The sequence below is a fragment of the Pavona decussata genome, unplaced genomic scaffold (assembly GCF_977016875.1).
Source record: "Pavona decussata unplaced genomic scaffold, jaPavDecu1.1 SCAFFOLD_106, whole genome shotgun sequence".
NCBI lineage: Eukaryota > Metazoa > Cnidaria > Anthozoa > Scleractinia > Agariciidae > Pavona > Pavona decussata.
The window spans coordinates 20,001-47,604 of NW_028145520.1; the positions used below are offsets into that span (position 1 = coordinate 20,001).

At 38.4% G+C, this 27,604-nt stretch overlaps 2 protein-coding genes across 2 annotated transcripts in view; both read right to left on the reverse strand.

Annotated features, from left to right (window-relative positions):
- Nucleotides 1–18,570, reverse strand: part of LOC146471048 (vacuolar protein sorting-associated protein 37A-like) — an 18,710-nt gene extending 140 nt beyond the window's left edge. The window contains exons 1-15 of the mRNA XM_085121113.1: nt 18,385–18,570; nt 15,428–15,502; nt 14,559–14,640; nt 12,159–12,191; nt 11,816–11,916; nt 10,623–10,821; nt 9,400–9,494; nt 8,818–8,887; nt 7,662–7,719; nt 3,957–4,015; nt 3,342–3,410; nt 2,353–2,421; nt 1,626–1,650; nt 891–940; nt 1–284 (exon numbers count right to left, since the gene is read on the reverse strand). The exon at nt 1–284 is cut by the window's left edge and continues 140 nt beyond it. Coding sequence (XP_084977239.1) covers nt 225–284; nt 891–940; nt 1,626–1,650; nt 2,353–2,421; nt 3,342–3,410; nt 3,957–4,015; nt 7,662–7,719; nt 8,818–8,887; nt 9,400–9,494; nt 10,623–10,821; nt 11,816–11,916; nt 12,159–12,191; nt 14,559–14,640; nt 15,428–15,502; nt 18,385–18,494 — 1,155 coding nt within the window. The 5' untranslated portion in view covers nt 18,495–18,570 and the 3' untranslated portion in view covers nt 1–224. The remainder of the gene's footprint in view (nt 285–890; nt 941–1,625; nt 1,651–2,352; nt 2,422–3,341; nt 3,411–3,956; nt 4,016–7,661; nt 7,720–8,817; nt 8,888–9,399; nt 9,495–10,622; nt 10,822–11,815; nt 11,917–12,158; nt 12,192–14,558; nt 14,641–15,427; nt 15,503–18,384) is intronic.
- A 3,328-nt stretch (nt 18,571–21,898) lies between these two features.
- Nucleotides 21,899–23,400, reverse strand: LOC146471049 (transcription factor Sox-14-like). The gene has a single exon (XM_085121228.1). The coding sequence runs from the start codon at nt 23,141–23,143 to the stop codon at nt 22,403–22,405; it is 741 nt and encodes a 246-aa protein (XP_084977354.1). The 5' UTR covers nt 23,144–23,400; the 3' UTR covers nt 21,899–22,402.
- Nucleotides 23,401–27,604: the final 4,204 nt, after the last annotated feature.

Here is a 27,604-nt window from a genome sequence, read left to right on the forward strand (position 1 = left end):
ATATTCAAGCAGAGATTCAACTTTCCCTAACTTGAGCCATCTCTTTCAATTATTTTGGATGAACATAAATCTTCACCAGTTTGGAAAATCGACTTTTTACGGCAATTCCAAGTAACATTGGAACAAGCACCTATGATATTTCACGGGTCTGTTGACATGACTTGCAACAATGTTTTCGGATCATCTAAGACGTCTGCTAACTACAAACATTGTGCCTATCCTCATCAATATCTTGTGTGAAGATTTCGTATTTTCTCCTCTTTCGCTCTTCTACTGTGGCACATCTGGAAAAAAACAGACAAACACACAAGCAAACAAAAGTTAGTGGAGAATAAACTGCAGACAATCCAGCTTTCCCCCTTAATCTCGCTTTCCCGGCTTTCCTCTTGCATCTTTTCTTTCCCTTCCCTTCTCAGTTTCTTGTTTTCTTCTCTCTCCTTTCCCTTTGGGAAATGAAAACCCGGGAGGACGTGTTTTACTGCAGTTTTAATTGTTTTCCCTGTCGAGCCAAGAAGATGCCGGAGAGGTACCTTGGCTTGATGTAGGAGCGTGCCCGACAAAGGATCGCAAAGCCAAAATTTTCACACCGCAGATTGAAGGCCTTTGAAGAACAGTTCTCTGTGGGATTTGAAACAAGGGAAGTGGAAAATGGAAATGCTTTGACCCTAAGACAACCAGGTAGGCTTGTATTAGTGCTGATCTCGAGCGGTGGTAATATGACGAACAAACAACTAACGTCAAAAGAGTTGTCCGCGTTACGCGGAAAGCGGGCAATGTAATTGTTTCACTTTCCCATCAGACGTTCTTGTGTAAAGAGCATGACATAGAGAAAATGTTCACGATTTTACCGTTGTCGTTGTTGTTCAACTACAGAAATAAAGATTGCCTACCTTTCTTCTCTCTAAAAATTTCTGTATAAATTCTTCTGGCGTTATTTGTTCTGCACATGATGAAAGAAAAAAAATCCATAAAACATTTAATGTGAAAGTGTTGGAAGTAAGCAGCATTTTGTTGGAATAAAATATAAACTAAACAAAAAACGTAACTCGGAATGAACGAAATAATCATTGAATGACGAAAAACGGTAATAAAGAAACCATTATAATCCACAGAAAAGAGCAGGGGTCGGTGGTTTTAGAAGATTTTTCAGTGAGTGACACAGGCATACTCAGAAAAAGAAAATCCGAGTTCCACAAATAAGAGTCACACCTATGACCTTGTGATTATTAGTTCGGAGCATCGGCCTGTGATCGTTCGTAATAGCATGTCGAGTGTCAAGAAAACGGGATTATCGCAGTGGCAAGAGGACATATCTTTCATAATTATGGCCATCCGGTGACGAATCCCGCGCCAGTCGTATGATTGTTGTTGTTGTTGTTGTTGTTGTTTTTTTTTTGTTGTTTTTTTTTTGGGGGGGCTATTCAACGACTAAAAATGTATAAACCCTTTGTTAAACAAAGACGATTATTATTAGGGACCTTTGGGTTTGAGCACGAGTGCTTTAAATAACTACTTGTCATACCAATCTGCCGGTACGCAACAGGAAAAGGCGAGAGGTCTGGGGTCGATCCTCGTACTTTCCTCTATTACATATATTTATTTTGTCTTCAAAACAATGTACTCACTTGAAAGAAATTCATCTGCGATGGCCTTTAAGAAAAAAACAACAAGAGAAGTACACGTTAAGATGATGGTGTCTACGTAGCGTGTATCTCAAATGCCTTATTATAGCAAATTAGTTAGTTTACTCAACAAGGACGGGAGACGACAAGAAAGAGGACGGAAAAATGTCTGTGTGACCAGCGTGACTGCTAATTCCTAACGCATACAAATCAATCCCTTTGTTTCGTTGTGTCCGCGTCGTAAACAAGCAGAGGTAAAGTGACTTTAAACAGAAGATTATCAAATACACAGTGAGTAACGGCATTCAATAAGATTTGAGGTAGCCATCAACTGTGATAGAGCACGACCCCACAAGCATGTACTATGCTCGAGTTTAAACGTTTTTATTTGTCTGTCAGCCATAATTAAAATTTACCTTTTCCTTATCACATGCGAGAGTTTGTATTGAGATGCTACAAGACTGAACATTGCCATCCAAGTAACTCCCAAGAAACTTAAAGGGTATACAAGTTTTGTATGGGGCACCTTAGCCTGAATTTCAGCCATCTCCACCGGACGCTTACTCAACTGGGAGCAAAGAACCAAAGGCATTTAACATTTCACATACTTAAGAGCCAAAGCTCGTTGGGAACAGATCTGCTTGATCACAGACAGGGTATCCACCAACATCTCAATGGACCGCTCTCGCTTGGTTTCAACTTCAAAATCTTTAAGGTGTGTTTATCTTACCTCAGATTGTTCTTCAGCCTCCGCTGCTGCTATTTCTAACTGAGTCCGTATTGAGGCTATAGATAATATCTGAGGACAAAAGAAGGATTAAGGCTGGTAAGAAGGAATCGTTCATGCTGGTTGATGGGTTTAGCTTAGTGTGTTGCACATACTCGTTCAAAATGAAATTTTTGGAATGACATTTTAATGACCTCAGCTTTTTGGGAATAACCAAAACTAGAACTGCTCCTTCTTCCTTTTCGAAGATACATGTAGTTGAGCAAAAAGTGATCCTAGCTGGCAAAGAAACGATCGACTCCTACGCGAACTCTTTTCTCTTTACCTGACGTGTGTTAAGATCGCCCACAAAAGGTACAGTCCACTCCGGATAACTCGAACCTCGCTCTAACTGGAACCAATTTTCCTTTCCTTTCAAGTCATTTTCTATATAATTTTGCCCTCAATAACTCGAACCCCCTCGGCTCCGGTTTTCCTCTACGGGGGTGAGCGCAGGCTTAGTTCCCGAACAGTGGCTGGTAATCGAACCTAACCTTATTTTGCATTTTAGTTTTTCAATGTTACGAAATTTTGAATTGACATTTTCCCCGAATAAAACTTTAGATTTTCTTCACAAATGCGATTAAGGCCTTCCAAATAAATATCCACCGAAATGAACTGTTGAGTGAGTGCTTCTGATTTATTTACCCTCGGTAAGTGATCATAGCAGATGACATTTGTGGGACCGAGTATACAAACGTTACAAACAGGTACTTTCGATGACACATGACAAGGTTAGAAGTTCCAGTTAGCAGGTGGCGCACCATGATGGTTTGTGACAAGCATGGCCGAGGAGTTGAACTTGGGTCTACCGTGAAACAACTCCGGCTAGTAGTCAAAGCGGGTCTTGAACTCGGGAACTCCAGAGTTGAGTCCGGTGCCCTAGCCAATGGGTTATACTTCTGAGTTTTGGTTAATAACTATTACACACCATTTTATAATTATAACATTACCTCTGTTAATTCTTTTTGTTTCTTACTACTGTTTTCAAAATCACGTTTTAGCTCTGATAGGCGTTCACACTACAGAGAAAGAAAAAATGCTGTAATGGCAACGAAGAACCAAACACTCACTGATTCACACAGACTATGACACTACCTAACGACGACATTGCCCTTATTACTTTACACGTTGTCCTTATTATCAATACCGCGGTGTTAAAGATTATGATAGAACTGATGGTGCTGTTCCGTACATAAAGTCAGCCGCCTGGTTTGCTTAGTTCGTAGGGCGCTCGATGGCAGAGAGGGAGGGAGGGGAGGGAGGTCACAGGACCAACACTTGGGTTGTTATATTCCAGTCATAGGCCATCACGTGACTCGGATCACCACGACATAGAAATCGCAGTCCCATCTACAATAGCGGGCATAAAAGAACCACAGAGGACGTAGGAACTTACCCAGGCTGTGACCACCCCAGGTACCATTCATTTGTTCATGGGTCGAGTGACTGAGTGAGTTGAAAACAATAATTGACAGCGGATAGCAGCGCAAGTGACACTTGCCTGACGTCAATTTACAAATTATCTGTTAAGCACGTCATATAGAACCTTTATAAAAGTTTCTTACCTTTTTTAAAAGTTCATCTTTGCTGCTTTCTAATTTTGGTTGAAGGGATAGATTATACTCTGCGGAGGAAGAGCACAGAAATTAATAAATAAACATGTAACATAGAGGGCCCACAAATTAATGGTTCTCGTCCTTGCTCCGAGAGGTTTTTCTCCAGGTTCTCCGGTTTTCCCCTCTCCTCAAAAGCCTACAGTTCTTAATAAGGGGGTGCTACACCTGAATTTTGGCATTTGGCGGTACTAAGGGTTTGGGTGACACTAACTCAATACTTACTGAGCGAAACCAAACAAAACCATATATTTTCTGAATCTGGAAGAACTAGGCAACAAATTGAAGTAAAAAAATCTACCTTTGTACAATGATACAGGGCCCCCTGGAGTGATTAACTTTCACAATCACCACACCTAATACACTTGGCCAAAATCCTATCTCCTTGAAAATGCATTTCTAAATTGCACTGAGAACACTTTTTATCAATAGTGTGGGAGTTAAGCTACAACATGATGAAGGGAATATCAGATATCACTACTCTTGTTGTCATGGCAACCAAAACTGAAAAAAAATTATGTTTTTGTGTTCAAGAAACAATGTCTCATAGGCTATTTACTCCTTTTAAAATTGCTATCATCATTTTGCTTCTATACATGTGTACAATAAATGCTGAAAATTTCAGCTTGATCGATTCAATACTTTTAAAGTTATAAGATTTTGAAGTTCACTAGTCGCAAAAAGTCTACTTTTCAAGAAATGATCTCTAAAGATCGAAGAGTTCAAAATGTCGGTATAACTCAACTTCACACTGATTTTTCCACATAAAATGACTTCATTTGCTAAAACAAACAAAAGGAAATCTTAATTTCACTGAAACAGTCATTTTTTCTTGGAATTCTCTGCCTGCAGTTGGGCAAGTGGCATGTCGTCATCAGAGCTACTATAGAACTGGAGTGGGTCAACATCGTTGAACTTTCCTGCGCCATATGAAGTTCCTTCCACTGACTTTTTCTCCTCCTCTGCCCTCAGTTTTGCAACCCTTATCTTCTTCCTGGCTTTTCTTTGCTTCTGGGATGACTTCTGCTTTGCATTGTAGATCCTTTTGGTGTCCTTTTGTGCACTACCTCTCTCAGAATGTTTGCCGCATGAGATCCCAGCCTTTTCCATTACAAGATGCTTTCCAGAAGCTCCTTCATTGAACTGAACAATAGCACCAATTGCTGCCATTTCAACCCTTTGTGGGCCATAGAACTTATGCTTAGGGGCTCTCATCCACACTAAGCTGTTTATGCTTTCATTATTGTTCTGGGAGAACCCTGGCAAACAACGGCGGAGAAGAGACTCACTACTCAGCCTTCTGAAAACTGGCTCAAGAAGCTCTAGAAAGATGGGGTCCAGATGGTGGTCTTTGTTTTCAAAGGACCCAGTTCTTTTGAAGCCACACCATGAATCTTTCCCTGAAGGGCAAAACTTGTGTCTTTCTTTATTGTCAATATTACAGCTATGGTATAGTACAGCCATAATGTCATTCTGCATGTTTTTTATGTGCTGCTTTGCTTGCTCAGAACTGATGTCTCCAGCAATAACATTTCTGCGTATGGCATTCCCATAGTACTTCTGGAGTTTATCAATGCAGCTATCCGTGAGCCTGTGTTTTCTTCCCCCAACAGGGAGCCCATCCTTCAACTTCCCCGCATTCTTTTTTCGAAATTCACGAAGAGCTGTCCCTGCTCTTTTCTGGACGTGACCAATACAGTCAAGTTTCATTACTCTTGGACAGTTTGCATGTCCAAGTTCATGGTCTGACTTCCACTTCTCATGGGCATCAGAGTCAACCCATTTCTTATATTGATTGCTCTTCCTATCCATTCGCTCCCACTTATTACAATCTTCACAGCAGCCATAAACATCCCATACATTGTTGTAAGCCTTGCTGTCACCGTCACAGACCATGTATTTATATCGGAGATTGAAAGCAAGAGAATTACTCCATAATCGTCTTGCAATGTCTTTTTCCATGGCTCCACTAGATCCAGTATGATTTTCCGTACAATTAGAACTGTGGGTCGCATACCAGGTTCTAAATTCTTCAGAGCTCTCTCCAAACTGTTCTTTTTTTCGTGAACAATGATGGCAAAACTTTGACGCAAAACCATAGTCCAACACTTGTCCAGTGTCAACAGAGATTACAAAGCCTACACCAAAGTTTGCTGTAAAGCCTCGTTTGGACCAAGTACCATCAAAAGAAACAGCAATTTCTATCACATCATCTTCTGTAAGGTCTGGATTTTCTTCACGGTAAAGTTCATGAACATGCATTCTGGCTTTTGCAAGCTTTTCATCAACAGCCTGTTTGTGTGCTTGATACAGTGTTTGTGAGTGTTCATTCCAGGATGATGGCTGGCAAGGTGGTGGCATATTCAGAATTTCACACATAACAGAAATGGCTTCGCGTCCAACACCCATTTCACAAGCAGAATAAACCATGCGACGGTTTATGTCTGATGCATTTTTGGCTTTCCATTTGCCACCACAATTAGCTGACGTTTGCAGGTAAACTTTCTTCTTGCATTTTGTGCATTCAATATGAATTAAAGAGCTATTTCCATAGCGTTTTGCCTGTTCGTCATTAAAGACTAGCTTTCCTTTCTTACAATTATGAAGCTCTTGAAATGAATTCATCAAACTTGACAACTCGACCAAGCGGTAGCTAATCGAAGATTGGTCTTCATAATATTCCGTTGTGCGTGTACGTTTCACAGTTCCCAGCTTTCTTTCTGATGCAGTCTCTTTGAAGCATTCTTCCTCGCTCTGACTGCTAAGTGAATCGCCTGGATCACTTTCAGGGTCATTTCCTTCTGTTACCGGCTGTGAACTTTCGCCAGAACCTTCCTGTAATTCTTGTTTCATTTGCCAGACCGGAGTCCCGTGGAAACGACGTTTCTTAGGCTTTTTTGGCATTTCGAGCGGCTTGAAAACTTAGCTGTTTCACTATAGATATGAGAACTTTCCAATGACCGAACTCAAGACGAAAAACAATCGAAATTTAACGATATAACAAGCCTTAACTCTCTTCACAGTTACTCGCGAATCCAATATGGCGACTCAAAACAACTCAAAACATGTGCTTGATTTCACGGCTCGATACCAGTTTACTCTCGGTCATTTTATCTAGTACCCAGCTTCCCAACCAAGTGAGCTGCCAAAAATATTCTTTTGACCATATTGAAGCGGTTTTTGAGCCTTCTGTACCCGAATTTTTTTACAATTTAATGATGTAAACACTTGTCGTTTCCATGGCAACTGATTATGGCGGCAAATTTGAATCTGACCACAGTGGAAAAAAATTGATATAACTCAAAAACGGGACAAGATATCGACACAGAATAAACGGCATTTGTTTCCTTGATAAATTTTCCTTAACCTAATACAAAAAGCTGAAATTCAAATTTTTTGACCAAATTCAGGTGTAGCACCCCCTTCCAATTCGATCTAGACTCTGAGGGATACAGTTTTGTCAGTTGTAACAGACTCTTAAGTGTCACCTCGTTAAACAGAGTTGATTAGTTTATGCTACATAATATTGAGGAATTCCTTAGATTTGCAGAATTCATTTTACAAGAGTTATAATCTCTGGCAAAAGAAAAAGAAACGATTTGCAGTAAACTTGAAAAAATAATGTAATTAGAGTAAATATCAACTAGGTATATTTACTGGCTATTTGTTCATTTTGCTTCATTACTTCCTCTTTATCAGCTTCTATTTTCTTCACCTGTTGAAAAAGAAGTAAAAAGATCAAGGTGTATTATATGGAGAGTTGCCTGGGGAAGCCAATTAACTCTAACCCTCTTTCAGTTTGCTTTCGAATCTTACACACATCTCAGATCCAAAATAATGAAAGAAAGCTTTACTCTCCAGGGCCCAGTTGTTCAAAGCCTGATTAAGCTAATCCTGGATTAACATGAACTTTGATGCAAGTTTAATTAAAATCAATAAGGATTCTCCCAAAAGATTTTTGTCCATCAGTTTTGCCTTAGAGTTTTCTTAACCTTTAGCTTGAAATTAGCCTTTTAAACCTTTTTAAACGAGCGAGATGAGAACCTCGATTAACTTATAATAGTGGATTAGCGTTAATTGGCTTTTGAACAATCGGGCCCTGATGTCTTCAGTACCCTGTGAGGAGAGGTTCCTCTATTGCCTCATGTGTTGGTTGCACCCTCAGTGCCACCAGCATATACAGTGACAAGGAACCTTTACTTGCAGAGTAGCACTTTGCCTACAGGGACATTTTTGGTGATTGGCACAAAATGGGAGCAACATAGGTTTTCAGAATATTATTTTCTTGGACAGTAAAATTTCCCAATGTTGTTTCCTTCTACTTTTTGGCCGGGGAGGTCCCATTGTGCACACCAGCATAAACAAATTCCTGAATTCAACTTGTGGGCAAGTCTACTTAGGCAGTTAAATGATACCAAGAGAAAATAAGGGGACAGAGAGGGAGACCCCCAGTATAGCCCTTGGAATATGCGAATTTCACTTAATTTTAGACGACATGAAAACTAAAGACTGTTTCCCAAGAGTTCCGCAAACGTATCGAGATGCCTGTAAATGCCACTTAGAAAAGCTACACATGTACAGCTGCCATTACGATGTTGGCATGCTCCGATGACTTCCTGTTATGTCACACTGACCATTAGCGAACATCTCAGGGAACCGACTTCCGTTTACACGATGTCTACAAATTAAAATTTAGTGAAATTCACATATCCCAGCTAACGCCCCGAGTTTCCCTTGAAGTCCCCTTATTTTCTCTTGATGATACTAATGATGTCTAAGTACTGCACTGATAGAGATAAATGGAATTACTTACTGATTCTACTTTTGTTAAAAATATGTCCATGATTTCAGGCTTATCACTAAGATCCTTGAGCTCCTCTAAGCTAGGAATTAAATAAAAACCACACTCATTTATACAATGTACAGCACAACAAGTATCCACTGTGTGGCACGGGTCAGGGGAGAGAAGGAGTGAACAATTTTACAAGGAAAATTCACAATAAAAACGTGATAAAAACGATAAAAACACGATGTTTCAACCCCTTCATGCCATCATTGTCAAGTGTGGAGATACTATACATGTAACATCACTACATCAGTGGCAAATTGCTTTTCTTCAGAAGCAACAGAGCATTGCAGTGGATAACTTGTGAACTAAGATCACTTTTGACTTTCCCTGTGGTGAAAAACGTTTGTCTCAACCAACATTAAGAGAGCTGAGTGAGTGTTAGACTCGCCTCAAGTTGTCTTATTATGCGCCAAAAGATTGACCGACAAGTGCAAGTTGGAAGCCAGGAAAGTCATAGAAGTGAGTGTAGTAACACTTAAATCACAAAAGAAGGGATTTTACAGGGCTGTGTCACAAGTTTACTACAGTAATGCATACCCCTCCTACCTGAGATTGTCCAGTTCTGGATATGCGCTTGCTGGTTTAGTTGGCAGGGAGGGCCTGGGTGGTATAGGTGGTCTTGAAGGAGTTGTCTGTGTGATCTACAAGAAAACAAAAAATTGAGAACTACAAAAGTACAAAAACACAATTACAGTACCTTAACAAAGAAAAAGAACAAAAATAAAAAGTTACATTTCACTTAGAAACACAAAAGACACGATAAGTGAGAGCAAGAAAAATGAATGACTACTAACATCAATATTGCTTAAAAGGAAAAATTGCGGCTTTCCAATAAAATGCAAGGGAGTATCTAATTATATTAAGTTAATTGTTAAAAAAACTACTTTTTTATTAGTTTAACGCAAAAATTGAGAACATTGAGAAGTCCAGTAACAAATCTGGGCAAAAACAAGCAAACTCCTAAAATGCAGCATATGCATACATGTACATGTATGTATACCATCTGAGGTCTCCATACAAGAGGAGAGATAAGACTTTGATCTGTTGACCTTCAAGTGAGAAGTCCTGTCCACAAACACGTTACAACCACGTCTCAGTAACATGGTACAGCACTTACAGATTAGATGAAGCTCCAAAGTAAGTTGGGGGGCTTGAAACAAGGTGAGATGTGGCCACTAGTGAAAATCAGATCACTATAGATTTTAGAGATGTCATGAGTGCAGGAAGAAGGATGTGCTTGGCAGGAAAGTGTTGAAATGTAAGCTGTGAAGTGGGATCAAATGAAGCAAATATCATAGCCACAGTGAACTCCATAAAGAAACAGTGGCAGGATGAGTCAATCAATGCAGGGTTTAAAAACGCCCTTTTTTGGAACCATCATAGGTACCAAGCCTATATACACTGTAGTATAATTTCGTATCCTTCTAAAATATCAAGGCTGGATGCATTAATCAAGACTTGAAAAAGGTAAACAATGATCTTTGCTTGGCTTTAAGCTTGGCTAAGTTGAGTCTCTAACTGTGTGCAGTGCTGTCATTAGCAGCAGGCGGCTGGCTATTATGGCAGACAACAACAGGTACATTGGCTGGCTACTCAGAGTTTTTAAAATACCAGTTGTTAGAGAAGACATCACACATGGGAAGCACTATTTCTTTAACACAGGGTACGTATCCTCTAGACCCAGCTCTTTGAAAGCCTAATGGCTGAGTCCTACATGTAGGTGTACGCAGATTTTTTAAAAACTTACTACATAATAATTAAACATGTACCTGTGAGTTTCCTGATGTATGAGGCATAGCCCCCATGCTACCAGTAACTGACAGTGGTGAATATTGGCTCAGTGGTTGATTAAATGTGGAAAGTGAAGGTGTACTTGAAGGTACAGTAGACTGAGGGGTGAACATTGGCTGAAAACCAGCAAAGCTGTATTGATTCATGGGTTGAAAGCCACTTGGACTTGTTGAAAATCTGTAAAATTAAAAGTGGTGCACGTGTTACAGTGTGTATCAGAAAATGTATCACTACTTTGATTTGACTTTATGTTAACTACGCCATGACAGATCAAATGCAAGATCAAACCACAAAAATCAATGCTCAGCTGTTATTCAAAGTTTCATCTTGCATTTGATTGGCTTTTCCTCAAGACAATGACATTCTAGCTAAAAAATTCAGGCAGTAAAATGCAATTTAACTAATAAAGTTAATGACAAAGAGCAGGAATCTGATATTGTAGCAGTCTGCACTTCAGCATTCTGGGACATACAATACAATACCTTTATTTTACGTGGTGAATGTTCTTAACTAATCAGTTACTTTACAGACATACCACGAAAAAAAAACATACTCAAGATAAAAATTCATGTTGATTCCTCACTGTATCATTGTATCTCGATTTTAGCTTAAATTTTTATATTTTAATTGTATCGTATATATCGATTTTAGCTTAAATTTTTTATATTTTAATTGCATCATATAATATACATCTAGTAATAGGACCTCTATGTAAACCACTCTTGTGATGGAGCATCCTATTAAAAGATTGTTATTATTATTAGCAAGTGTTTTTCCAGTATCGCAAGTTTTGATGGTTTTTGTCTACGGTTTTATTAGCCAGTTTAATTGTTAATCATTTTTTTTTGTTTTGGTTTTTACCTCACCACCTCTTTTCACTGTTAATTCAGTGAATTGTCCAGTGTGGGCTTGCAGGGATTGTTGAAAGTTACCAGTGTGCAAACAACTTGCATTAGGCAACAGCAGTGAAAAGAAATTTCTTTAAGCTTTCTTTTCATAACTGTTAGTTTATGTGTATCACTGTACTCAGTGGACTTTCAGATGTCATATCTTTCATCTGCACTTGACATGTATAATATTTCATATATGTATGAAATCATTCATGTAGCTGTTAATTTCACTTTCACCCTTTTGCAAGTCATCAAGAGATTTAAACTCTAGAAAAACTTACTGTGGCTGAGATGTCTGTGAGCCAAGGAACTGAGGAGGTTGATCAGAGAATTCTTTCACAATGTCCATGATTGCTTTACCCAAGTTGGAGTGCATGTAAAACTAAAAAGAGGATATACAGGATATGTATTCATCTTAAGTTTATGACTAAGAGAAAGCGTTTCTTTTATCTGTTGTTCACACGAAGACCATGACAAAGTTGAGATCCAAATGTAAGTGAAGAAAAATCAACTCTAACTGTAAGGTAGAAACATCTACACAATGATTGTATATAATGACTGGTCAAGAACTAAATACACTAATAATACTATTAAGAAATTGAACAAAATTACACAGTCCCTTACATTGTTAACTGCATGGCAGCCGACAACCATCATCTAAGAAATGGAGGAAATGATGAAAATTGAAGCAAATGTCACAATTTTTACTGAAAGTATGTCAAAGTACATCGATTGAAGAAAATTACTTTCACTGTATTATCATTCCCATGCAATAAATAGCAAGGCTTAGTGCAAAACCAGTGTATAATAAGCTGGCTATTAAAGGCTCGTTTTCACTTCTAGTGATGAGTCAGAACCTGAGTCGAAAGTGGAGTTTTAAGAACACTTACAACCTAGTGAAAACAAACAACAGGGTCGTAAGCAGAGTCGAGCTCAATGGAATCAGAGTGGCAAGAATCAGAAGCAGGGCTGTCAACCTCACACGTCTTCAAATATGGAGAATGTCACTTCCCCGGCCAGCAAAAACAAAGCACCTAACAGAGGCGTGGCATCAAGGCCAAATTCACAGGTTCAGTGGGGGATGTAAATTAAACAGTACCAGAAACAACGCTATACATTTCAGATTTTCTTGTCAGAAAGTCGAGTCTACGACAAATGGCAAACTTCATCAATTATCCGGCAGATTACAGACATAAATCTGGAGACCAGGAGATACAGTTCAAAATCTGGAGACTCCCGGATTATCCGGGAGACTTGACAGCCCTGCAGAAGATTTCCATTTTCTTGTGATTGTGCTTATGATTCTATCCTGACCTACAGACCATAAAAAAGTGGGAATGGAAGAATAAACAAATCCCAATACTTGTTCCCAGACCCTCTGAATACTGGTTCAGACAGCAAAACACATGGCACGCCTGAGAACCAGCATAGTGATAAGTTTATTCTTCCACTTCTCTGTGGGACTCCACTGTTTGATTTTCACCGTTTATCTTAACACTCTATGCTTCTGATTACTGTACAACTCCAACTTTAACTCCATCAGTAGTGAACACCAGCCTTAAAACAAGGGTTCCCATTAAGTGTTAGAGTGGAAGGCTAGGATCTCCAAGTTGGCAGCGTTACAATGAATGAGAATTTATTCAGGTTTGTTAAACATGTTGCACTGCTTGGCTGCAAGCCTAACATCACACCAAAGTGTGTCTTTCACTTAATGAGAACGCTGTGAAAGCCGCGTTTTAATTCCTTTTATGGATGTGTAGTGAAGAAGTTGGTGGTTTGTCATTTTAATAGAACTTTTGATTTTTTAGATTGAAGGGTCAGTGCAAGCCAAGAGTATGTCGGTGCTTGCACCATTGGCTTGGTTCCTCAGACAAGAAGGTTTTCTCCACATTTGATCACAAGCAATGGGAAACATGCAGGGGTTGACCACTCAAGCAGAAAGCTGAAAAAGAAATTATCCACTTCCAATGTACTTTCTGAGGTCTTTGTTTTCCACTTCTTCACCTGCTTATAATCCCTGATTCCCTCCAATTCAACAGCTCCTTGACCACCACCATTTTGAAAATATACTCAGTCCCAAACATCTACTCATGCCTGCTGAAAACCCCAAGAATTGCTGGGCGGGTGATTGTTTTGAGTGTCACTAGGGTACTATCATTATTTTCATCTCATCAATGAACTGGAAATAATTTTATGATATAAATTGTACCTTGTTTTTGTTACGACCTTGTAAGGAAACACTGTCTAGACCTTGGTAGGTGAGATGACAAGGCAATGATAAAAAAATGTTTATCAATTTAGTACCAATAAATTCTCATTTCTTTCCTTTATTAAATAGAGGAAAGAAATCGATTTGATTTCTGAAATCAAAATTTTACTGGAATGATCCATTGCAGGGCTAACTTGCAAGTATGGAAGTCAGCTGTGAACTCTTCTTATGAGCTTGTTACTATGATCTGGCAGCGATCACACACCCAATGTTTCTTACAGATCTTTTCAGTGGGCAATGTAAAACTGTGACTAAGTAAAAACTCAAAATGGCAGAGGTTCAAAGCTGAAGTTTCAAGCACTCAAGAATTGGAAGGAAGCAAGGATATAGCCAATCAAAGACACACAAGAACAGAACTGACAGTGAGTGTCGATAAAGTTTTCTAGAGACGACTCTGTTCAAGTAGTTGCTTTCCCACTCGTCATGATTTTATCTCGTCCCCCTCGCATACAAATGAATACCCAACACAAATTTGGAGGTAAAACTGCAGCACTTAGACTAGCATCCCCTACAGGGAGTAGAAATGCTCCTAGTTGCTTCATCAATCATGGTAAACAAAATAATGGTAAGCGCCAACAATGTTGAATGCCTGTGGCCAGAAGTTTGGGCTGTCTGTGCCCTGAGTGCAATTTTTTGCCTTGAATTGCCACCTAAACATCTGAATAAGAAATTTAAAACAATTTGATGCTAGCCATCTGACAACTGCACTCCACCCCCATTTGAGAAGGCAAGGGCAAATCAGTAATCAGTTGTACCTGTTCATTCACCCAAGGATGCAACAAGGGCGGGGCCACCTTAACAATGGGCCTCTCATTTGGAAACTGAGGTGGTAAGGTTCTGTAATAATAAAAAAAAAACCATCAAAATGCTTCAAATATAATTCAACTGAACATACAGCTGTAATGTATGTAGGGAAAAGTCTGTTACTCAAGTCACTGTATCCCAATAATTTTTATTCTAATCCTTCATAAGAGGTTGAAAATAAAATTACTTCCTTGGTGGTTTGGGAGGAGAGAATTTATTTCTCTTGAGAAAAAATCCCTTCAGTTATTTAAAACGTCTGCCTGCGTGAAATGTCTTTAAGTCACTCATTTTTATTTCATGCCTCCTCAAAACAGCTATAAATGCAATAAATGTCCAAGGCATTCTTGAACAATTTGCCAACACTGCATGTAAACAAGAACCCAACTTAAGAACACTCAACATTACAGAACAAACCAAACCAAACCAAACAATATGACCAAATTTTGTGGCCTTTTTGTTACTTGCAATGCATTTCAGCATTCTATGGATTCTATCAAATCTTGCAACTGTGACTCCCAAACTTCAGTCTCATTCCACCACACACTCAGGGACTATAAATTTCTTGGGAACACATGGCCCTGTTATCAAGAAATCTGCATCTGCAATTTGTTTTCAATTAATGTACTGTAGACATCAACTAGAAATGCTGTATTTGCACTATAGAGTTTTAAAATTATTAGTATTTAACTGAACTATGTTTTAAGACAACCTGATATAAAACTGGGCTGTTTACATCGGACAGTACAGTAACCAAGGTTATAGAGTTGTTATATCTGCATATATGCAATTCATACAGTAAGCTGGAAAAACAAATTCATACATGTTCAGAAAAACAGTTGAATTCCCAGCATTGAAGGTGACTCTGTATTCCACATCTCTTTGCACTTCTGTAATACTGCAAGTAATACAACACATTATCAGTAAAGACACTGTTATACCAAGTAAATTTTTCTGCAACTTGCAACCCAATGCTGATAAGAACACTGTGTTGCCACATGCGGTTGCAAAAAAGATGTTACACATGGCAATGTATCTCGCAACATAACAAAAAGTAGGAGACTAATAATAATTTATTTTACTTTCCTGCAACTTGGGATGCAATTTTTCACTGTCAGACAAGTTGTGAAGATTGATTGTTATATAATTTATTATGCAATTTCATCAGCAATATTATAGTTGGCCAACAGACACCCAACAGTTAGCCAACAAAGGACAATAGTTTAGCCTTTTCCTAAAATAGTGTCAGTTGACAGTAAATCGTGTAAACTGTTGGTGACTTGTCAGCAAGTTGTCGGTGGGCTTTCATTGTGTTGCCGTTAAAACGATATCTTTTGCCACATCTTTGTATATGGCTTGGCATAATGAATAAATAAAAAGGCAACAATGGTTAATGTAAAGGACATTGATTGTGAACTGGGCTTCTGAATCACTCAAAGAAGATCTATAGGAATGATAATGTCGGCCATAGTGTGATTACATAACAGGCACAGTTGCTAGTGAGGTTCGTAATGTTTGGTGGGGTGATTTGGACTGGCAGTAGTTGTCTGCCTTTATCTCATTGTTTTTCTTACAGAAACCCAGGCAAAAAATACTAAAAGTACTTTTATGACTTGGGTAGATAGGACAAGATGAGTTTTATGGAAAAGTAAGCACAGAAAAATTACAGTTGGATGAATAAAATCCAAACCAGGTAGGGTAAGTATCACTTGGTTGTTACTTTGTGAGTTTTCTGGTTATTAATTACATTTCTGACCAACAGTTTGTTAGTGATCAGATCTTTAGACTTATGTCTTCGGTTTACCTTGCAAGTTATCTGTCGGTAACCTGTTGGAGGTTTATTGGTAATCTGTTGGCAAACTGTTGGTTGACAGATTTTTTGGGGGGCTGTTCTTCAATTTTACAGACTTCTTTATGGGCCACAAACAATGGTAGTTGAGATTCTTTGGTCGATAAAGCGGCATTATTAACAGAAATTTCATGGCATGAAGGAGGGGTAATACATTTCTACCAGAATCCTTGGCAGGTTTTAATAATATTATAAACATATACAGTCAACTCTCTCGTAAGCAACCACGCTTGGAGCATGACAAAGTGGACACTTAGGGAAAAGATCAACAAAATAAGCCTAATACAAGATTGATTGATTGATTACATAAAAATATTACCTTATCAGCTAAAATTAGGTAAATAGTTACATTTTCTATGGAGACAATGACATTTCTATTCCATGGCTTAAGGAAAAGATTGAAACCACTGGCATCTTTCAAATTGAATAGCACCTGGACTATCTATTCATTCTTCTGATGAAACTTTGTAAAACATTTTGGAACAGACCACTGTCATTATCTGTCAGCAGTCCGTCGTAGCGTCATTAAAAATTGAGCTTTTGTCAATTCTGACTAGTTATTTACTAACAATCATACATGACTATGTTGGGTGGTTGCTTACTGGAAACAGAAAACAAAAGAATATGTCAAATTTCTGGCCAAAAAAGTGGTCGCAGTCCCTTAAGAAATTTGAGTGGTGATTACTTATGAGAGAGCTCTGGAAACAGTATTTAACTGAGAAACAAAACGGTTGTTTACAATGTGGTCGCTTACGGGAGGTGGTCGCTTAAGAGAAGTGGTCGCTATGAGAGAGTTGACTGTATTTCTGATAACTTTAATTCTTAAAGGAAACATTTTTAATGTTTCTTATATCATTTTCAATAAATTTGCTTAGGGGTGAAAATGAGAAAACTCAACTGGGGGGGGGGGGGGGGGGGAGGGGCAATGGAGGACCATACTGGAAAGTTGGAGATTCACACACCGAAAGTTTTATGCCACGATTTTAGCTAGCATAAAAATCGCTATGCCAACCTTATGTCAAAAAGCCGCACAAAATAGACTAGAAGTTGGTGCCAATTGCTTAGCTCCACTTCAAAGATTTTTGGAGTAACATACATATTTTCCAGTATAGATGGAAGAGGGGTAGGTGTCCTGAATTTAAATTCAATTTCCCATCTTAAAAAGGTTTCCCATCAAGTGTTCAACAATATATTGTCAATATCAGTCAATCAATTTCTATTGATTGACAAAGATTAACATTGACCATTGATACAGATAATAATAATAATTTATTCATACTATCAATAATAAATATTAACGACAGTGGAACCCTGCCTTACGACCACCTTGTTATTACGACCACTTTTTTGTGGCCCAAATGAGTTGAAAGTCCAGTCATTTCCTTAGTTTTACAACCTCGTTAATCCGACCAACCAGTTATTACGATCCCATTTTCGCAGCCTGAAGGTGGTCGTATTAACGGGGTTTCACTGTATATGAAAAGGAGGTACCAGAGGTTAGCCGTATCAGCGATACCTCCCAAAGGAGAAAAGACAACATAAAATAAACAAATATCAAAATACATTATTTATCAAAATGCACATAATATTCTACAATTAAGACTCTCAATAAATAAAACATCATCATAAAGTACGCCTAGGTGAATAAATACTTCTTCAGGTTCCTTTTAAAGGATTCTAAGCTGTTTGCTAAATCTGCTTTCACGGATTTCATTGATTTGTCAGGGTTTTGGAAACTAAAAAGTAAGCCGTCTGATAAGTTGCTATAAAGGAAAACTGTAAAAATTTAAATCAAGATATTTGATTCCAGAAATCATTGGTTGGTGGGTAAAATAATACCCAGCATTAAAAAAATTATTATACAAATCCTTGTTGGTGTTAAGCTTACATATACAATGTACCCCAGACTATCAGATTCATTCTTTGCTTACTTGTGAAATGCACGCAGTGATTCAATCTGCTTCAGTCTTTGCTGCTGTAAAGCTGTAGTAGGCGGTAGCTGTGATTTCGGTCCCTTCGATGATCCAAATAACCAACTCATACTTCGCAAATTGCGACTGAAATTTGACACAACTAATCCGGAATTTCGTCCGCCATTTTGAACTTAAAATAAGCGTGACATAACGTGAAAGACTGCTGGCTTTCGCGGGCTCAGGATATCCCAGAGTTCTCAGGGCTCTTACGCCCATTGAAGACTGATTCGCCCGGAAAAAATATTATATAAATACATAATACATATTTCACGGCGTCTTTTTTGTTTCCAAATGTAGCAATAATATTCACACTTATTTTTTCGTGTTTGACAGAGTCGCGGGATAATTTAAGTCGTCTGGCCATCGATGTTATCAACAGACAAAATGGGGATTTTAAATCACCAATATTTGCATATTAGACAGCACACCAAGTAATTTTCATTGTAATCCTTTGTAAATGAAACTTGATAAGTTTGTGTTGGTTGAAAGCTAATAACAAAATGAAAAGTAGCATTTTATTTTCACGAGTCTGGAAGTTGAAATTGGTGAAAGAACTGAAAGCGTTCAATTTGATTTCCGATCGCTTCAGTCTTATTTTTGTTATAACTTTTCCCACTTCTGAGCCTGCTTTTAGAAATTAATATGTTTCGACGTTTACCCCCTATCGCTAATTTTTATCGATTTGAATTTCGTAGTTTTGTATTTTAATAGCCAAGGTAAGGATAAATGAAAATTTTAGCACGCAGTTAACTCGAAAGTCGTTTGAAAGAGATACGACACCAAAGTGGTTTGATCTCGTTTAATTCACGAACAACTTCACTTCTAACGGCTGTTTCACGATAAACTCCGTCTTAACGGCCTTCATTATTCTAGAAACATCGCTCATAATAAAAGTTTTCATTTCAGTTTAAACGTTTGCATTAATAAATAATGCGAAATATATTTAGGTCAGGCACATCTTCATCAAGCTATTATTTTCTCATAATGACCTATTTGGTTCCAGCACTTTTCAGGCTCGGTTTCACGGAGAAATAATGAATCAAGACCCTCGCCTTTCAAGCTCTTTTGTCATTGCGTTCAATACAATTGAGTAATTGTAATAGTTTTGGAAAACTTAAACCTGTGTTTGGTGTCTTTGTTTCTTTGATAATTAAGTGCAAACGCTACAGGCGGTTTGACAGTAGTACAGTATTTTTTTCACCAAGGGAGCTTATCAGACAGAGACGCAATTCAACACAACGCCCTCAATCAACTCGGGGCAAACGTTGCGCTTTACTTATCAGACGGCTAAGATCACATACACTTCTCTTAAAATTTCCCACTCGGATGGCATTTAGCTCCGTTTTTATTTCGCTTTTAAATGTAGACATTGAACCATTTTCATTATCCCCTATCAGTTTTTGCACCTGGATGAAACTAAAAAGAGGCCGAAAAGTCGCTCCGAGGTAATTTCCGTGGAAAGATCACATACCCTTGTACACTTTTCAACTCTCAACACTGAAAGTTGGGGAGGCCATTGAAAGGCAATCAAAGCTATTTGCCCTTGTTTTCAATAAGCACTCTTCACATTCTAAACATTCAGCGGGGGAGAAAATTGAATACAAATAAAACAGGTCACCGAGTATAATGGCATAATTTTGGTAGCAGCGATATCAGGTGTTGATGATCATAGGAGTACAACAATTAACAGAAAAAAAAAAAAGAAAAAAAAAAAAAAACGGGAACCTTGACAAATGTCGGCTCATAAGATTTTTGTATTCGTCATTTCCTGGCCTACAGGGAATACAGAACTTGTCTTTGATAATCTAAAGGGGTCTGATAAGAATGGAGTGTTTTTAACCAAAGACCTGTGATCGGCAAACAACGTTGATCGATTATGGATATCGCTCTCTATGAATCACACCTCGAAGCGTGGAATTAAAGATTATGTTTTCTTAGATTCAAGTGCCGAAAAGGACACATTGACAGGTAATGACTAAATTATTACTGTATATAAACGAATCTTTTGCCGCACAAAAAGCCCTCGCGCTCTCAAACTGTCACGTCCACTTAAGCGAGCGTTTCGCGGGAGAATTTTTCCCCGGAAAACAACGAGAAATTTTAGCGCGCGCATGAAACGAAACTCGCTGAAATCAAACCTTCCCGTAAATCGGCAAACAGATCGCCTCGAACACATTTTACAAACAATCCCTGTGTTGTATAAAAAAAAGACAATGGTCATAATTGAAAGCTTTGATTTTTGTCACTTGCATAGCCTCTTAAAGCCCAATAAATGTCGCACAGAGTTTACAAAGGCCCGTCGGTTTTTGCCATCTGCCCAAGCTCGTTAATGGAATCCGCACGATTGCGTACAGTAAGCGCTTTTTTGCACGGACTTTTAGCAAATCAACGCAAAACTTTCCTCGCCATCCCTCTATTGAATTATCTAAAAACTGTTGAAATACTCTCGATTATGGGTTATTCGCCCCTATTTTTCTCGGTGTTTGTTTAAGATACACTTTAAGCGGTGTCCTCTTTGAACCGATTGTATCCCTGCCGCATTCTTTAAGCATCTACAAACACGTAATAGCCATTGGACTCATTTCATCACTGCCTTGCTTATTCCGAAAGCCGTGCCTTTCATTCCTACCTTTCCCTTATTTACCGAAGAACCATTGTGGCGCTATTCATTTATTGTGTTCTGTGGATGTAATCTTTTGTTATGGAGATATTAGTATTAGAGCAATTGTAATTCATTCACCTTTGTTATTCATTTTATCTCTTCTTGATCGTCCATTTATTTATTTATGTCATCTCTTTCATTCAACACCTCATGTATTTTTTATTATGTTGTTATTCCCGTCTCTTGTCTCTCTGTTTCTTTTATATAATTATCAATATGCGAAAGCAAGATTTACAACGAGTCACCGCAGAGCTACTGAAGAGGCTTTGGTACAGCTGGGTTTTTCACTCAAACCACGGGATATCGGGCTAAATCGATAGTAGGGGGAGTTTTGTTGTAAAGCTTTCTAAGCAGCTATGAGATTACAGATGCTTCCGTTCAAAGATGCATTTGAAGGAAATCATTTTCCTTGCGGGACGCCATCTGTTTAGGTTTTCTGTAATTATTATACAAATGCGCCTTCTTCTAAGCCAAACGCAACCACCGAAGTAAAAAGCGCGACCCATAGCCAAGATTTTCCGCCCGAAATTTTGTGTATTTAGTCTAGTTAGAACGCTTAAATACTTGTGAACAGTGGATTGTTTTGCACTGACGGAGTACTAAAACTATTTGCTGTTTTAAACCACATATACATAGTTTACACCTAAACACAAAAGACGTAAACGAACGTCGCTGCCTTTGTGTTCAAGGCGCATTGGAAAGGTTCGCTGACAGCACGGGAAAATTTCTTCTGCTAACGGATTTTTTTCATATTTTACTGAAGGCCAGTGTCAAACAAACCCAACTGAGACAACAAAAGTTGACAACAAATTACATTGAATGCTAATTTTAATGTGACAGATCGGTGAAAACTTTGGGTTAGTTTTGTCAAATTTAAATTACAAGTGAAAGTCGGACTTGTAAATAACGCGCGACTAAAGCGTTCGGACTCGCTGTCTTAGCGAATCGAGTTTAAAAATATATCTGCAGGCTAGGAAGTCCTTCAAGCCACTAACCCCTCAAATAAAGATGACTAAGAATTATTTCAATATTTAAATATTCACACACTTAACTTTATAATATACAAACTCTACCGCGTTGCGATCGGGCAACGGTCACTGCGGTCAGAAATTTGTTCGTCAAACTCCTCAACATTTCTACAGAGTGAAATGCTTGTCGTTGACAGAGATGAACCCAAAAAATCATGGTCGAATGAATTTGCACTGGATAATAAAATTCTTGCTTGCTCGATAAGAATAATTTACACCAGTTATTTGCTGTATTATACATAAATAGTCCGTCGTGATAAATAGATTTAAGAGTCAGTCAGATGAGCTAAAGAAGTACATACGCGACTGGTCTACGTACGTCTTGGCTTTGCCATGAGGTACAGCTACAGGGAACCGTGTACTGGCCATTCGCCCCTTGTACAGCGTGAAGATGAGAATGGGGGCTCAGTTGTCCTCCAGGGATAACAGGCATTCCAGAAGCGTTCAGTAGAGCTGAACTTGTCGTTGGAGCGCTTGGGTACAGTGAATGAGGGTAAATTTGTCCTCCAGTCAGCATATCTGGTCGGACTGCGCTGGGCATCTCAAGTCCGCGGTCAAATCTTGATGGGGTAATGGAGTGGTTGGTACTCGAGTCGAAAGTATATGCTGATGATACCGGCAAAAACGATCGCGCTTTGCCAGTTACGTTTGATGAGAACGGGTCTGTCACGAAAGACGTCGTCGGTATTCCTGGTGGAGTGCACTTGAGTAATTCGTCAGAGGCTGACAAACAAGGTAGTGTGAAGGAATAGCGGTCTACTTTCTTAAGAAGTGATTTAGGCTTGCGTCTCGGTCTGTACTTGTAGTCAGGGTGTTCTTTCATGTGTTGCGCTCTCAGAAGTTTTGCTTCTTCAACAAAAGGCTTTTTTTCCACATCTGTTAACTTCTTCCACTCCGCGCCGAGTCTTTTGCTTATCTCCGAGTTATGCATCTTTGGGTTGTCTTGAGCAATTTTTCGCCTCTCTTCTCGGGACCAAACCATAAAAGCGTTCATGGGTCGCTTGACGTGCTCAGCTGGCTTAGACATGTCTAAATTATCGTTCGTTTGCGTTAGCTGACGCGGTTTCTCAAATATTCTAGCTCCTAGATATTTCTAGGTGGTCGAGGGTAAATAAGCTCCGTCCTTCGAGGTGCCTCGTTGAAACTGAACTAAATGCTGATTGCTACCCGCGGTAAAGATCAAAAGATCTCACATCAGAGCATGCGTGTGAAATAATTGAGTTTCACTCTCGCTTTCACAAAGTATTCGTTCCACGTCATTTTACGAAAAGGCCATCCAATTAAAATAAAGGAAGTTATATTTGAAACATTTTCCCCAAGTGGTCCCAAAGAAATGTTTGGCGATATTACCTTGATTGTTGCTTCAAAGGGATATTTGGATTTTGTAAATAATTTTCCTATTTTGGTTTAGCGAAAGTACAATAGACGAACTTTTGTTTTCTAGCCATCAATTGCCGTGCCATTGTTCCGAGACAATGCACTCAAAATTCAGATATCTTTATGCTTTCTGTGGCCCTTGTGAGGCAGCCGCCGTGGACAATAGAGAGTATGTTTTTCTTTTCAAAGTTCAATTCCGCACTTCCATAGCTCCTGGCGGGAAGTTTTGGCAAACAGCGCGTTAATATTCAACTTGCACTGGGAAATTATTAATTTATATTGAAAGTAAAGCGAGGGTAAATATCCGCAGCTTTCTGTGGGTCTGTCATTTTCTTTCGACGAATTGCCTTACAAATGATCAATTATCGAGGCTTTTATTCGCCCGTTTAGCATAAGAATACATTTCGCTTATGAAAGCTTTTGTCTCGACGTGAAATTGCTAACTACAATGACGAGATCTTACTGTAAATACACAACAAATAATTCTTTTTTCAAGCGTTTAACCCTTGACATCAGCCCCTTCGGTGTTTCTCTCCCGCGATTGCCGGATAAGTTTTTCACGTCTATTTTTCTGTACATAGATATTTGATATAAGTGGTAAGTTTATTGAAGTTTTTTTTCACAATTTATTCAATTATGGTTTTTGGTCGGAGAGGTTTGGCTTTATTTTTTTCATTACTTATCGCGAGATGAAAGTTCGTTTGCATTTTCAATTCCTTGCTTATGGCTGAGCTGATTAATCGCTGGGGGCATTGAATAAAGTTGAGGAATAAGTGCCCTTTATGAAAGAACTCACTTCCTTTCGTTTAATAATCTTTTGTTTGCGGACAATACCTATCTCGTTATCATGGTAATTCTTGAATGAAAACTCCTGAAAGCTTGTTGTTATAGAGGTTCCGTTGCAGTACTATCATGAAAAAAGCTTCGATGACTCATCTAATAGGATGTTTGTGTGAAACAAAATCGAAATTAAAATCGTACCCTTTGCAAGAGAACCCTTCAACAGTAAAATACTTTCTAGTTTTATTATTTGAGAGAGGAGCCAGTTAAATCAGCTACTAATTGAAGCAAACAGTTGGACAGGCCGCCCTGTTGAAAAGAATCGCAAATGTGACATGTTTGAAAGAGTTGTTTTGGTTGTATTATTTTAATGACTTCTCTATCAGTCCGCACTATCAATCTTGAGAGGCTTGGCATTATTTCCAATTTTGGGCAATCTTATCGAAAATGAGATCTGCAAACTAGCCGGAACATGAAAGAGTGATGGTCGCGACTGACCCGCAGCCAAAATCCTTGCTAAAAATCGATGTTATTATGTCGGAGAGAAACAGTTCGCGAAATGGACAACGCGTGTAAAGAATTGTAGGACATTGAAGCAAAATTCTGAACACACCGAAAAATTTTTATTCGTTATTTACCCATGTTTGTTTGCTTGTAAAATGAATTGGTTTGTTATCACTGTATACGTTTGGTCCGTTTAACAGTACAAACCATTGATAACGGACTAACTAATTAAGCCTTTACAATTCTGTGTGTGTATTTTCTTTTAGAAAAAGCGAAATTTTCTAGGCGGATGTGAAAAAAAATAATTATTCGAGTCCAATTTTAATAATGGTTCGTCCAATTCTTTAAAAATTTATTGAAAAGAGAGCGGTACTTCTGAAAATAAACACAAATAAATGGTTTGAAGAGGCTTAGTAGAAAAGGCATTCATTGCGGTCAAAAGGAATATTTGATCTTCAAGGAGTTTTCATTGTGTCGGGAGATTGTTTTCGGTTTGGGCGTATAGTCATTATTCTTGGGTTTAATCGCGGTCATTGTCCAACTTTTCCCGTTCTTTGTTTCAGAGTTAGATTAAGACGCACCAATGTAACATTGGCATACACATCTATATTTAAATTTTCCTAAACTTCGCTTAAGGATGTTAAAGTTTTTTGTTGAAGTTCAGGCCCTCATTTCCTGTCTCAATGAAGGGCAGAGGAAATTGAGACTTGGCGAGTGTAATTTCGTACACTTCACAAACGGTACGCTCATCAAGCTCGCAGATTGCCATTGAAATCAAACACAATGGGCACTGAATCAAGAACACACGTCCAGCCAGCGAAATGAGCTTTTTGCACATCACATCTGCGCCTCAGCCTGCGATGAAATAAAACAGTTTTTGTTTTCATCTGACACGATGGTAGAACTCAATGATGAAAGCCGATTTTCGTTGTCGTTGGTTTAAGCTTCAGATAAGCCTAACTGTGAAATTAAGCTTGGTTTGTTTAAGAAGCCTTGGAGAACAACTAAACAAACAGTGCTTTTGGCTTGTTAACTGCACCGTTAGGTGTGGTTCCCGTCCGCTATTTTGACTGAGGTTTACGTTCGTACCTCACACTTAAGAACGAACGAGTACCCTTTGTAAGGTTTTAGAGCCTGCTTTCAAACGTACTATCACTATTGATGAGTTCTATTGAAATCTATGAAATCAGTTGCTCGTCAGAAATTTAAATTTGGCGATGCTAAATTAACATTTTTTGGCACTAACACGTCTCTTACATCTTTTATTGAAGTTGCTGTGAATCAAGAGAGAATAGCGAAATGAAGTGATGTTATCAACTATCTAGTTGCTATTGCCTACTTGTCGAACGAAACTACGCAATATCTTAGTAACTAATCGAGCAAGTCTTAAAATGAAGTTAAAAGTCACCTGCATGGTTATTCATAGTAAAACAAATATGGAAACGCATTATGAAGTAGTCTTTTAAAGTGAACTCTAACCTGACTTTCTTCCCGACGTATATTTTGCAATAAAATTAACACCCAATTCATTGGAATACCCCTGAGAGAGGCCTGTTTCATGGGTTGCAATATCTGTAAGCAGACAATGAAGTGTTAGGGAGAGATGGTCAGTTACCAAGTAACCGAATCCATACGATAGACTTGTCCAAAATGGAACTTGCTACTCGTAAACAGATAAACATTTGAGCGTAAAGTTAAATATCTTGAGTGTTCTTTATACCAGCCGAGAAAAATTCGTCAAATTTCGAGAAGGCAAATTCACAATTGTTGGATTCTAAACAGAAGGTTCCATGTATTAATTGCTAGCTGTATATTTACAATCAGTACTATTTTTTTACGCGCTAATAGCCTCCACTATTTAAAAAGAAAATACGTATTTCATTTCATGGCTTAAGCAAAAAGCGGATGTGTATCATGATCAGTAAATTATCTGTTTCGTTGTCGATCAAAGTTAGTTTCGCTGAAACAGCAGGGCTGATTGTTCTAGGCTACTGTCGATCAACGCACTTTTCCTTCTTTTACTTATAAGTACATTTGTGACCTTAACTGAGTTACCAGCATTCAAATTAACAGAGAAATTTAGCAATTTTAATAAATGTTCTCAGTTTTGAGCGATATTTCTATCTTTTCACTGTAAACTCGACAAGCTTTGAAAAGCATCTTAAATCACGTTAACTCGAGAGTTAAAGGTTATAAAAAAGAAAGAAAAGAAGATCCCAAGTATATTTCTGTGCTGCTTCAGTTTAAATTGAAAGCAATGGAAATCATATCAGTGTCCTTTCCCGTGGCCATTCGTCGACATAGAGCCAGTACCTACAACAGCTCATCAATGATTTCATGTTTCGATATATTACATATTACATCTCTTAAAATGTTTTATTATATTATACGGCTTCCATATTTGTTCAAGACATCCACAAGGTCATTGAGACATAAAAGCCTAATTTCGCTGGAATAACTGCGGCAAACATATATATTTTCAATCAATGCTTTTACTGTGTATAAAAATTATTGCAATAAGTTCACTAAGTCAAGTAATTCAATTCGGCTTATGTTTCGGACTTCTGTCCTAGCCTCTTATGGCGGTGTAAATCCTCCATTTCTGCACAACACAAGTTCAGCGTTTTATCTGCGTTCATCCGGACAGTTGCAGATTTTTGTATAGTAAGCTCAGTAGCATCGCGTTTAATTAGAGAGAGTGAAGAGAAAGTCAAGATATTACCATAAAAATTGAAATGAAATAATAAGTATATTCGCCTCTTTACAGTTTGAAGTTCTAAGCTCAAACTACCTACTAAGATTCCAACATGTGGGAGGATGATCAGTT

Excerpts from the sequence above, each read along its gene's own strand:
- LOC146471049 (XM_085121228.1), bottom strand. The coding sequence starts at position 23,143 with ATGTCTAAGCCAGCTGAGCACGTCAAGCGACCCATGAACGCTTTTATG.